The sequence below is a fragment of the Xyrauchen texanus genome, chromosome 47 (genome assembly GCF_025860055.1).
Source record: "Xyrauchen texanus isolate HMW12.3.18 chromosome 47, RBS_HiC_50CHRs, whole genome shotgun sequence".
In the NCBI taxonomy this organism is placed as follows: Eukaryota; Metazoa; Chordata; class Actinopteri; order Cypriniformes; family Catostomidae; genus Xyrauchen; species Xyrauchen texanus.
In genome coordinates, this window is record NC_068322.1 from 20,050,558 (window position 1) to 20,063,274 (window position 12,717).

Consider the following 12,717-nt stretch of genomic DNA (forward strand, 5'->3'; position numbering starts at 1 on the left):
GAATATAGACGAGTAGAGACTAGATAAGATGAGACAACAGAAGAAACTAGATGTTGAGATGATGCAAGACAAGAACTAAAGAAAAGATAAGACACAAGACAAAACAGAAGAAAATAGATGAGAAGACACAAGATTAGAGATAAAAACATGAAACAAGGAAAAAAAAAAAAAAACAAGACCAGAAGAGATGATACAAGATGAGAAGACATGAGACAAGACAAGAAGAAACAAGATGAGAAAAGACAAGATAAGAAGACGAGAAGAGATGATACAAGATGAGAAGACATGAGACAAGACAAGAAGAAACAAGATGAGAAAAGACAAGATAAGAAGACGAGAAGAGATGATACAAGATGAGAAGACATGAGACAAGACAAGAAGAAACAAGATGAGAAAAGGCAAGATAAGAAGACGAGAAGAGATGATACAAGATGAGAAGACATGAGACAAGACAAGAAGAAACAAGATGAGAAAAGGCGAGATAAGAAGACGAGAAGAGATGATACAAGATGAGAAGACATGAGACAAGACAAGAAGAAACAAGATGAGAAAAGACGAGATAAGAAGACGAGAAGAGATGATACAAGATGAGAAGACATGAGACAAGACAAGAAGAAACAAGATGAGAAAAGACGAGATAAGAAGACGAGAAGAGATGATACAAGATGAGAAGACATGAGACAAGACAAGAAGAAACAAGATGAGAAAAGACAAGATAAGAAGACGAGAAGAGATGATACAAGATGAGAAGACATGAGACAAGACAAGAAGAAACAAGATGAGAAAAGACAAGATAAGAAGACGAGAAGAGATGATACAAGATGAGAAGACATGAGACAAGACAAGAAGAAACAAGATGAGAAAAGGCGAGATAAGAAGACGAGAAGAGATGATACAAGATGAGAAGACATGAGACAAGACAAGAAGAAACAAGATGAGAAAAGGCGAGATAAGAAGACGAGAAGAGATGATACAAGATGAGAAGACATGAGACAAGACAAGAAGAAACAAGATGAGAAAAGACGAGATAAGAAGACGAGAAGAGATGATACAAGATGAGAAGACATGAGACAAGACAAGAAGAAACAAGATGAGAAAAGACGAGATAAGAAGACGAGAAGAGATGATACAAGATGAGAAGACATGAGACAAGACAAGAAGAAACAAGATGAGAAAAGACGAGATAAGAAGACGAGAAGAGATGATACAAGATGAGAAGACATGAGACAAGACAAGAAGAAACAAGATGAGAAAAGACGAGATAAGAAGACGAGAAGAGATGATACAAGATGAGAAGACATGAGACAAGACAAGAAGAAACAAGATGAGAAAAGACGAGATAAGAAGACGAGAAGAGATGATACAAGATGAGAAGACATGAGACAAGACAAGAAGAAACAAGATGAGAAAAGACGAGATAAGAAGACGAGAAGAGATGATACAAGATGAGAAGACATGAGACAAGACAAGAAGAAACAAGATGAGAAAAGACGAGATAAGAAGACGAGAAGAGATGATACAAGATGAGAAGACATGAGACAAGACAAGAAGAAACAAGATGAGAAAAGACGAGATAAGAAGACGAGAAGAGATGATACAAGATGAGAAGACATGAGACAAGACAAGAAGAAACAAGATGAGAAAAGACAAGATAAGAAGACGAGAAGAGATGATACAAGATGAGAAGACATGAGACAAGACAAGAAGAAACAAGATGAGAAAAGACAAGATAAGAAGACGAGAAGAGATGATACAAGATGAGAAGACATGAGACAAGACAAGAAGAAACAAGATGAGAAAAGACAAGATAAGAAGACGAGAAGAGATGATACAAGATGAGAAGACATGAGATAAGAGAATAAACTAGACGAGAAGAGAAAAGATTAGGAGATGACATGAGACAAGAGATGAAACTATTCGCTAAGATTATGCGAGACAAGAACAGAAGAGATGAGAAGACGTTAGACAAGATGTGAAAGAAATGGACGAAAAGAGACAAGATTAGAAGAGACAGAAAAAAATAGACTGGACGAGATTATATGAGACAAGATGGAAAGAGAACACAAGACAAGAAGAAACTAGACAAGAAGAGACAAGATTAGAAGAGATGATATGAGACAAGAGAAAAAAATCTAAATGAGTATAGGTAAGATAATATGACATGAGAAGAAACTAGATGCTAAGATGATGTGAGACAAGGACAGAATACATTATACAAGATGAGAAGAGACATGAGTAAAAACTAGACTGGACGAGATGATACGAGACAAGATGGAAAGAGAAGACGCAAGACAAGAAGAAACTAGACGAGAAGAGACAAAGTTAGAAGAGACAACGAGACAAAGCACAGCACAAGTCTGTGTGCAACACCTTATTTCAATTTTGAGAGCGCTAATTCTAAGGAAAATTTTCGTGCCGTCTTAAAGCGCAAGTGGGAGTGGGTGGGAGTGTTTGCGCTATCTGTGGGTGTATGTGTGGAAACTGTGGGTTAATTGTATCCAAATGAAATTAGCTGTTTTTCTGAGAAATAAGTCATTGTGCTAAGATGTTTCAGGGGCACCACTATTCTCAGCGCAAAGTCTTAACTCAGTTCCAGCATTTGCAATTTGGAGATTCCACCAGCAGGTGGTGATGAAGTCCTTTTCCAAACTCAGAAAATGCAGTGGAACATCAAAATACGTCCATGACAATCACTGATGTAGCTGTTTAATAGGGGTGTGACGAGACGCTTACTCCACGAGACGAGACACGACACGAGATTGGGTTCACGAGAACGAGACAAGACGAGATTTTTACACAATTTTTAAGAAATCCTCAATGATGAAATATATGAATAGAAAATAGTCTTTTATTCAACTGAAAATCACAAAATGCAAAACAATTTAGGTGCATTTTGAAATCAACTTGTAATGAATGTTATTTTACTTCTATTTTAATGAATTCTATGCAGTAAAGGACATGCAAACACTGCAAACTCCTTTCCACAAATCGAACATAAAAAAATATAACAGTATAAATAAAATAAATATATAAATAACAGAAATAACACTTTAAATGCAAACAGTAAGTGTATCCATAATCAAAGTACTGCTCTCTCAAAACTACAAGTGCAAACAGAAACAAATTTTTTCTTCAAGCATGAAAAAGATAAATTAACTACACAGAACAGCCTAAGATATGGTCATGTTCTTTTTCAAGAATATAAGCATGTCGACGGTTCCAGTGTGCGGAGGAGTCGCCGAAATCCCAGATTTTCCACCACAGAAAATGGCCTCACATCAGCTGCAATGAAAACGCAGATGTCTCTCGTTATTGCCGTGGCTCTTGCACTTGACGGTGGAAGAGATGCAAAGGTTGTTTGCCCTTTTAATATTTTTGTCACAGGTGCAGCTAGTTTTAGTAGAGAGCTGTGGTGGTTCTGTATGTGTTTTTGCATAGTGCTCGTGTTAGCCGCGGTGTACGGCATTATTTTCTTACAATGTTTACATATTGTGTTCATCTTGTCTGTTACTCTTTCGCCGTTTCTTATTTCCGCAGGAAAACCAAAATGTTGCCACACAAATGATTTAAAAGTGGCAGGGGCATCTTCAATACTAAGTTCACCATCACGCTGACATCACAACATCTCTCGAGACAACTTTTCACCTCGAAAAGAAATCTCGTCGCGTTTTAATCTCGTCACACCCTTACCGTTTAATGAAACAAAAATCTTATATATGGGTTAAACTTCATGGTCAAGGATTATTTTTAAATTATTAATATTATTATGTTATTATTTGTATTTACTTTGTAATATGTATTTTTATTTTTCCACCTGTTGTCATGGAGTGATTTTTAAGTCACTGCAAAAGGGACTAGTGATAGAAGTCGGAGAGGGTAAAGTGTTTGGATTTGGGCAGGTGGTTATTATTTTATTTATGAATCTTTGTAATTGTAATAATATTTTTGTTTAGTTTGAAATGCAACTTGAATGCAAAAATATTATTGGTTTAACTTTTTTTTGTATTTCTCTAAATAAACCTTTTATTCCTGACATACAACAAGGATGCTGTTAATGCACAGTATAACATAAGTACATAATTCTATTCTGCTAATTCATTGCATACAGTCCATTTACACAAACAAATTCTTAAGAATGTGCTCTCTTTATTACACTGGTGCTTGAGGGAATAGACTGCATAATAAGAAGCTGACGGTGCAATAACTGGAGAAGAACCTTTGAATTAAATTGCTCAAGAGCCAGCACAAACATACTTGTGACTAAACTTAGTCCATGTTTGCCCGAAAATACTAAAACATAATGGCCATGACCACTGACTTATATGAAGCATTGCATAGTTCTGCACTTAGCGCTCAAATTGAGCCCAAGATGAGAAAATATGATGAGAAACGAGAAGTAATGAGACAAGATGAAAAAAAAAAATAGACGAGAGGAAAAAAAAAGAAACTTGCCAAGAAGAGATGAACGAAACGTCTAGACACATGATGAGAAGACACTAGATGAGAAGAGGCAATACAACAAGAAGAGAACAGACTAGATCACAAGAAGAGAAGACGAGAAAAGAGAATAGATATAGAAGGATATACTCTACATATACAGTAGAATATACACTAAATACAGTAGTCTACAAGGCAGGACGTCTTAATGTTGCCCCTTTTTAACCTCTGGGGCCTCCACGGCAAATTAGCATTCACTCAGCAGCATGTTTCAGCTCAACACTTTCTCGATCACGCTCCATACATCAGCCTGACAGCTCACACTGAGCGCATCTGAGCAAGAGCGTATTTACAGTGATCCAATGGGGCCTTTTTCGGCAGAAATGCTGTCCATTAAATGAAAAGCATTTCAAACGCTCATGATGTTCATTTGTCAGAATAACCGTGCTCATGTCATGTGTTAAGACCCAAGAAATCACAGCTTCCCTTTGCTAATGCTATTAGAGTGAATTAGCAAGAAAAGACAGCGGCTATAGCGCTATACTCAATTTTGGAAATGGGACCAGTCTCAGTTTACAGATAGTGCTATTAGACCTACACACACACACACAAACAGGTAAGCCTCACTAAAGTTAGCACTCAGGACCTTGATGTAGTTAGCGCATGCGTCTATGTGTTCTGGCATTTCACACCAATTCAACAGAATTCAAGAATCGTATTTTTATCCAGCTGTCCAGGTATATTCTGCAATTGTGATGCATTTTTGAAAGGATGAAGATGTGCATAGCACAGTGTTGCTATTGTCCTCAGTGCTGTTTAGCATGTTGGGGCTGTCTTCTGTTTTAGAGGTTTTACTTCCTCCACAAGGCTTTAAAATAAAAATAAAAAGCCTCAAACTAGAATTTAAAATGGGTTGCATCAATGTTGCGGTTTCAGCTGGTGAAGATTGAAAAGATACCTTTAATCACGCTGCGCGTCGTGTCTGGTTATGGCACGGTGTGAAGTTTGGCAGCGGTGCTCATAATTTTAAAGGTTCACTCAGTAATTTTTTTGAAGTATGTCAAAGTGGTTTACATTGGCTTACACTGACATCTAGTGGCATGGAAACAGCATCATTCAAACACAGTAGTTTGAATTTAAGAAAAGAAAAAAAATGCACATTCAAATGCTAAAACTGTGTATTCGAATTTTGGATATGTGCCATGCACTGACGATTAATTCAGATCAATCGCATTCTTGCAATAAAAACAGAAAGCAGGTGTCTCAATGTGAGTCACAGCATCTAAAAAACATTGCTCTTGCAAGAGACACTGAATAAACAAAAGCAAAGCGAAACAAAGATGTTCGTCTAGCGAGTGTTTACATAGAAAAACAAGTTGGTGGTTGCAAAAGCGTTCGGTGTGAACAGCCCCTTACAGTTGGTGGAGGTCTTTAGCCGTTGCGTCTTGATCTCTTATAAGCATTTCTCAGATTAAGCAATATGTTTTTTTAAATGCTTTGTCAAGAAATGAGTTCAACTTGTAAATGTGTGTTTGTCTAGAGATCGTCGCGTTCAGTTCCAGTCTGTTGTGTTGTCTGATTGAACAGCCCCTGGCCTGGGATCATAGTCTGAGCCGCTTCACCACCGAGTTCAGCCAAATACCACTGCTATCTGTAAATATTGATACTATTGATAAAAACAATGTGGTGTTTCAATTTTATTTTGAAGTTTGATTTGGGGGTAGTATACTGTGGCATCAGTAAATTTTGAAGCGTCCCCCACCACCCTCATTTTACTTTTGACTTAACATTTGAATATGACTGACTAAAACTTTTTAATGATTTATTTTATGCACATTAGATGAAGGTGGGAACATTATTTGCATTTGTATTGTATTTGTATTTAATGTACCCTCTTGTGGACTAAGGAAACAATGTCAAATCAGCTGACTTCAAAATTTGAATATTATTTGAATTTTTAAAATATTTAAGGTAAAAATTCGAACTTCGTTTCTCTGCCCAATTGACAGCCCTAATTTAATTAGAATGAAAATGTCCAATAACAGGGCAGTTACTGAGATTAAGCAAGTAGTATTCAGCTAGTTATGTGAGGCTAACATGGCTGCCCCCATGAGGGCGCCCTGCCCCATGTAGCTTTTATAAAGTTACTGATATGACTGAACTCTCATCTCACATAAGTAGTCATGATTTCATACATACAGTGGGTACGGAAAGTATTCAGACCCCCTTAAATTTTTCACTCTTTGTTATATTGCAGCCATTTGCTAAAATCTTTTAAGTTCATTTTTTTCCCTCATTATTGTACACACGGCACACCATATTGACAGAAAAACACAGAATTGTTGACATTTTTGCACATTTATTAAAAAAGAAAAACTGTTCAAGAAAATGTGAAATATCACATGGTCCTAAGTATTCAGACCCTTTGTTCAGTATTTAGTAGAAGCACCCTTTTGATCTAATACAGCCATGAGTCTTTTTGGGAAAGATGCAACAAGTTTTTCACATCTGGATTTGGGTATCCTCTCCAGTTCTGTCAGGTTGGATGGTAAACGTTGGTGGACAGCCATTTTCAGGTCTCTCCAGAGATGCTCAATTGGGTTCAAGTCAGGGCTCTGGCTGGGCCATTCAAGAACAGTCACAGAGTTGTTGTGAAGCCACTCCTTCGTTATTTTAACGGTGTGCTTAGGGTCATTGTCTTGTTGGAAGGTGAACCTTCGGCCCAGTCTGAGGTCCAGAGCACTCTGGAGAAGGTTTTCGTCCAGGATATCCCTGTACTTGGCCGCATTCATCTTTCCCTCGATTGCAACCAGTCGTCCTGTCCCTGCAGCTGAAAAACACCCCCACAGCATGATGCTGCCACCACCATGCTTCACTGTTGAGACTGTATTGGACAGGTGATGAGCAGTGCCTGGTTTTCTCCACACATACCGCTTAGAATTAAGGCCAAAAGTTCTATCTTGGTCTCATCAGACCAGAGAATCTTATTTATCACCATCTTGGAGTCCTTCAGGTGTTTTTTAGCAAACTCCATGCGGGCTTTCATGTGTCTTGCACTGAGGAGAGGCTTCCGTCGGGCCACTCTGCCATAAAGCCCCGACTGGTGGATGGCTGCAGTGATGGTTGACTTACTACAACTTTCTCCCATCTCCCGACTGCATCTCTAGAGCTCAGCCACAGTGATCTTTGGGTTCTTCTTCACCTCGCTCACCAAGGCTCTTCTCCCCTGATAGCTCAGTTTGGCCGGACGGCCAGCTCTAGGAAGGGTTCTGGTCATCCCAAACGTCTTCCATTTAAGGATTATGGAGGCCACTGTGCTCTTATGAACCTTAAGGGCAGCAGACATTTTTTTGTAACCTTGGCCAAATCTGTGCCTTGCCACAATTCTGTCTCTGAGCTCTTCAGGCAGTTCCTTTGACCTCATGATTCTCATTTGCTCTGACATGCACTGTGAGCTGTAAGGTCTTATATAGACAGGTGTGTGGCTTTCCTAATCAAGTCCAATCAGTATAATCAAACACAGCTGGACTCAATTGAAGGTGTAGAACCATCATGTAGAAATGGACAGCACCTGAGTTAAATATATGAGTGTCACAGAAAAGGGTCTGAATACTTAGGACCATGTGATATTTCAGTTTTTCTTTTTTAATAAATGTGCAAAAATGTCAACAATTCTGTGTTTTTCTGTCAATATGGGGTGCTGTGTGCACAATAATGAGGAAAAAAAATGAACTTAAAAGATTTTAGCCAATGGCTGCAATATAACAAAGAGTGAAAAATTTAAGGGGGTCTGAATACTTTCCGTACCCACTGTATGTTTCAATATTACTATACATTCCTTTAGAAGTAAAACTTTTTATATGAAGAAAAAAAATACTGAGTGCACCTTTAATATCCAAAAGCAAAAGGCGTTTTAAACACCTATCATGACACGAAATGCTGTCTAGGTAGGGAGCTCACTAGGATTAGAGAAAAAGCCTCGCAGACACACTTACACAAGTCTCTACTGTGTAAAGATGCTCTAACAGTAACACATGGTCCTCTGTTCGTTCTTTCACCCTGGCATGTTTGCCCACGCAGACGATGCCACTCAGATTCAAGAGCCGTCCAGCTTTCAGTCATACACACTCATACGCACTGACACTGTCTGACACCACATAACAAAGAATCCTACAGCTTTAGTGGGAAGCAGGGCAAACGGACATTCCCTGGCTATTTTTATCAACACTTTAAACACTTTTCTATTTTTTCACTTCAAAACTCCCTCATCACTTCCTGTTGCATGTTCTTCTTTTTTTCTGTATATTTTAATGTTTGTTAAGGCTGAAATTATCTTAGACGGGTGTTTTTAGTCTTGTGATGTCATCCAATGGTCTGGTTCTTTATGATTTCACACACACACATTAAACATTACATGTGTTAACATGAGACTAGTGTGAATCATGTCATAGACCATATAAAGCCATTAAACATGCTAGCCTAACTTTAGTGCTATATAGGCTGTGGTACCAGAAAGGACTGTGATGTAAATCTCCACAAAATACTATTTACTTGGATCGAACTGGAGCAAAATTACATTGGTTGTGGTCCACCAAATGGACAATTTATACATGATAGTTCAAATATTTATACTTTACAGTTCAAATAACATGTTTTTCTATTTAAGAATTAAAACATGCACTTTTCTGCTTTTAAACCCTCCAGTACACTTGCCCCAAAGACTTCCATGGTAAGTGCACAGGGTTCCCATAACTTTTGAACAGTACATTTCAATGAGTTTTCCATGACTTTTCCAAGATGTTTTCCAGTTTCTTGGATTCAGTGGTTTTCAACATGAGGTCCGGGGATCCCACGGGAGTGCTAGGGGGTCCGTGGACAATTTCAGAAAAATTGTATTTATAAATGTAAAAAAGTTAAGAAAAAAATATAATATTTTCACAATATTGCCATTTCAGTTCAATCAAAATGTTTCTCTTCAGGTTTATATATTTATACTTCCTCATTAGTATGTAGACGTTGTCAAAGTACTACAAAGTAGGCGATATATTTTCCAAATAATTACGGATGCACCTTTTTGAAAATGAATGGCCGATATTATACGGATTTTAACAAAAAACTATAGGCCAATATTTTGCCACTTACTTGCCTTATTTTGTCATCAGATCACAATTTTACTTAAGATTTATGTTTTTAAAAACGTACAAAGAGGTACAAAAGCTATTTTATTGTTCTAACTATTACTATAACTATTACCATTACTAACTATTACTAATTACTAATGTAAATGGATTGGATCTGTTGAACACAAAAACGTTTACATTTACATTTACGCATTTGGCAGACGCTTTTATCCAAAACGACTTGCAGTGCACTTATTACAGGGACAATACCCCCCATTGGCCCCTATCTACCATGGCATTGTATTAATCTCCATCCCTGAATTGGCTACATAACTCTACTCTCTCCTATCCACCAATAGCTGGTGTGTGGTGGGCATTCTGGCGCACTATGGCTGCCGTCGCATCATCCAGGTGGATGCTGCACATTGGTGGTGGTTGAGGAGATTCCCCCTATACTATGTAAAGCGCTTTGAGTGCCTAGAAAAGCGCTATATAAATGCAAGGAATTATTATTATTATTATTATTATTATTATTAATCCCCCCGGAGCAACCTGGAGTTAAGTGCCTTACTCACGGACACAATGGTGGTGGCCGTGGGGATCGAACCAGCGACCTGATTTACAGTTACATGTGCTTTAGCCCACTACGCCACTACCACTCCCACTACGTTTACTGTAACGATGTATGTGGGGGGCATTTTTGCAATTCTAAACTATAGAACTCAGATTTTACATATTATGATAGAACATTAACATTTCATATTATTATTTATTATATTCAACATGCTTTCCTTTTTCAGATTTCATTTATTTTGGTATAAATGTTTTAGAAATAAAGAATGTTATTTCTTTATCTTACAAATAGAAAACAAACAAAAAAAAAAACAACACAAATGATGTAATTAATTGGAAATAACCATTAATTTTTCATATGCGTTGATAAGTATGTCAATGCTGATATAGGAAAAAAAAAAAACATTTATATTGATGGTTTATAATGATGCCAGTGGAGCATCCATACAGATAATCTTGATAATTTACAATAAGAATATAAAAGAGAATTATTTTTATTGTTTTTATAATACCACACATACAATTCTTCTTTATTTTTTCTCTTGTCTTTATACACGAAAATATTTCGCAGCCTTCAGAAATTGTAGAAGGGGGTCCCTCACAAGGTGATTGGATTACTGGATAAGGAGTTGAAAAACGAAATATTGAGACTCACAAAGAGCAATTTCTACCCAATGAAATGTTTTAGAGCTTGGCATTACATGGAAATAAATATATTTACTATAGAAATGTCAAAACCTTTTTAAGATTCGCCTCATTTGCATGACTGTTTCAGGACAGTACACCCCTATTTTAAAATTCCCTGATATTTTAGGTTTTTCATGACCACGGGAACCCTGAAGTAAAGTAAAGTCAATTTAGTTTGCTTTGTTTACAAACTGAGATACACTTACTGAGGTAACCCGGAACATTCCTTCAAGCTATAGTGAACCAACTTAACACTAAAGCTCATAGTGGGTTGTTTTAGGCCTACAAAATAAATTGCCATTGTATTTTCTTTCTCTCAATCTCAATCATGAGAATGCAAACTGATTTTAATGAAAGGGTCAGTTTTTACTTCAGGAGAATAAAGTATACTCAGTGCTACTTTCATTTTTAATGGTGTTTGCTAAAGCAAGCATGGCTATTTTTTTGCTCACACTGAGGGTTTGGAAAAGCATCTTGGTAACCAAGAAATAAAACCCTGGCAACCACCCAGAACACCCTAATTATAGTGAGTGTTGCACAGGCAAACGCCATTCACATTTCTTCTGATAAATAAGTAAACATCTAGTTTTAAACAATAGTTGTGCAATATACACACAAGAGTACATGCTGGAAATATGAGCATGCACAGAAACACATTCCTATTTTCTCTCAACACAAGCTCATCATTTGCTCGCTCTCTCTCATCGGAGTGAAAGTGAGAGAGTGTAATGTCAGGCATGATTGCAGACACACTCATTTCATGCCTGTTGTTCTCTCCTCTTGACTCATACATCATTTCATCCTTATTTCATCCTTAATGAAAGACAGGATTGAGCAGAGACCAGGGGCGCACGCGGACGGAAAACAAACCGAATGTCTGACAGCTCAATCTTATGTGTGTATTGCTGTTTCACTCCTACGGTGACACTTTGCTTTCAAACGTAGCTGTTAAGTAATAAAGGTTGTGTCAGAGCAAACACAAAACCACATTGCGCAACGTAAAGTCGGCTTTATGACACGTATTTCAACAGGCACATTCTCTCGATCTCGGTTTACCTCTTTCTTTTACTCTCATTTTAACAAGATACAAAGCAAGAGATAAAAGCTGACATCACAATGAAAAGTAGTGATATCAAAAAGTTGGTTATTTAAAAAGACAGGTGATTAATGTCATCGCATCTTACCTGGTTCACTCTCTCCACGACACGTGAGATCTTTGGTCTGCATGAGTGTGACGAACACACACATCTCAGCTTTCCCGTCTCAACATTTTAAAGTCAACTTTCAGCATCTAAACTAAAGGCATCCAGTTCAGATATCAGACATGACAGAGAGGCAGAGAAAGAGGAGAAAACAAAGGAGGAATGGTTGCGGAAGATGACAGCATGGAGAAAAAGAGGCAGCGAGACGAGCTTTCACAATACAGCTGTTTGTTTACTTCAGAGACACGTCACATTTTATACCCACACACTACATAGCAGACAGACTAAAAAACAAGAGTGCCTATTCATACAGAGACACACACACTCACACACACACACACACACACACACACACACACATACACACACATACAGATCAGACACACACTTTATACAGATCACACACATAGCACATACACAGCAAGACTTAAGTGTACAGTAAATCCTTCATAGGATAAAAAAAAAACGATCCAAGACAGAAAGGAGATTAAATTGAGAACATATGAGACTCATGAAGTTTTCTGCTTCTGGATGTTTAAAGAGAACAAGAGGAAAATAAAGAAAGAAAAAGGGCAGGCAGAAAAGATAAAGAGAGAGAGCAAAAAAAGGAGAGAAGCAGAAATAGTCAAGTTTGAGGGACACAGGATGAATTATTTAGTCTGCAGAACTGCCCCTCAGTGGATATTTTTTTTTTGTTT

General features: G+C 37.6%; 1 protein-coding gene across 3 annotated transcripts in view; it reads right to left on the reverse strand.

Moving 5' to 3' along the window:
* The window catches only part of LOC127638912 (USP6 N-terminal-like protein), an 88,193-nt gene that overhangs the window by 40,427 nt on the left and 35,049 nt on the right, over nt 1-12,717 (reverse strand). The window contains exon 1 of one of the 3 annotated variants that reach the window (XR_007969907.1): nt 12,002-12,406. The exons of 1 other annotated variant lie outside the window; for it this stretch is intronic. Coding sequence is in view for 1 of the 2 variants with exons in the window: in XM_052120666.1 (XP_051976626.1) it covers nt 12,002-12,065 (64 nt within the window). In the remaining variant the exon portion in view is untranslated. Of the gene's footprint in view, nt 1-12,001; nt 12,407-12,717 lie in introns of those variants that run through there. One more of the 3 variants, XM_052120666.1, reaches the window with a different exon arrangement.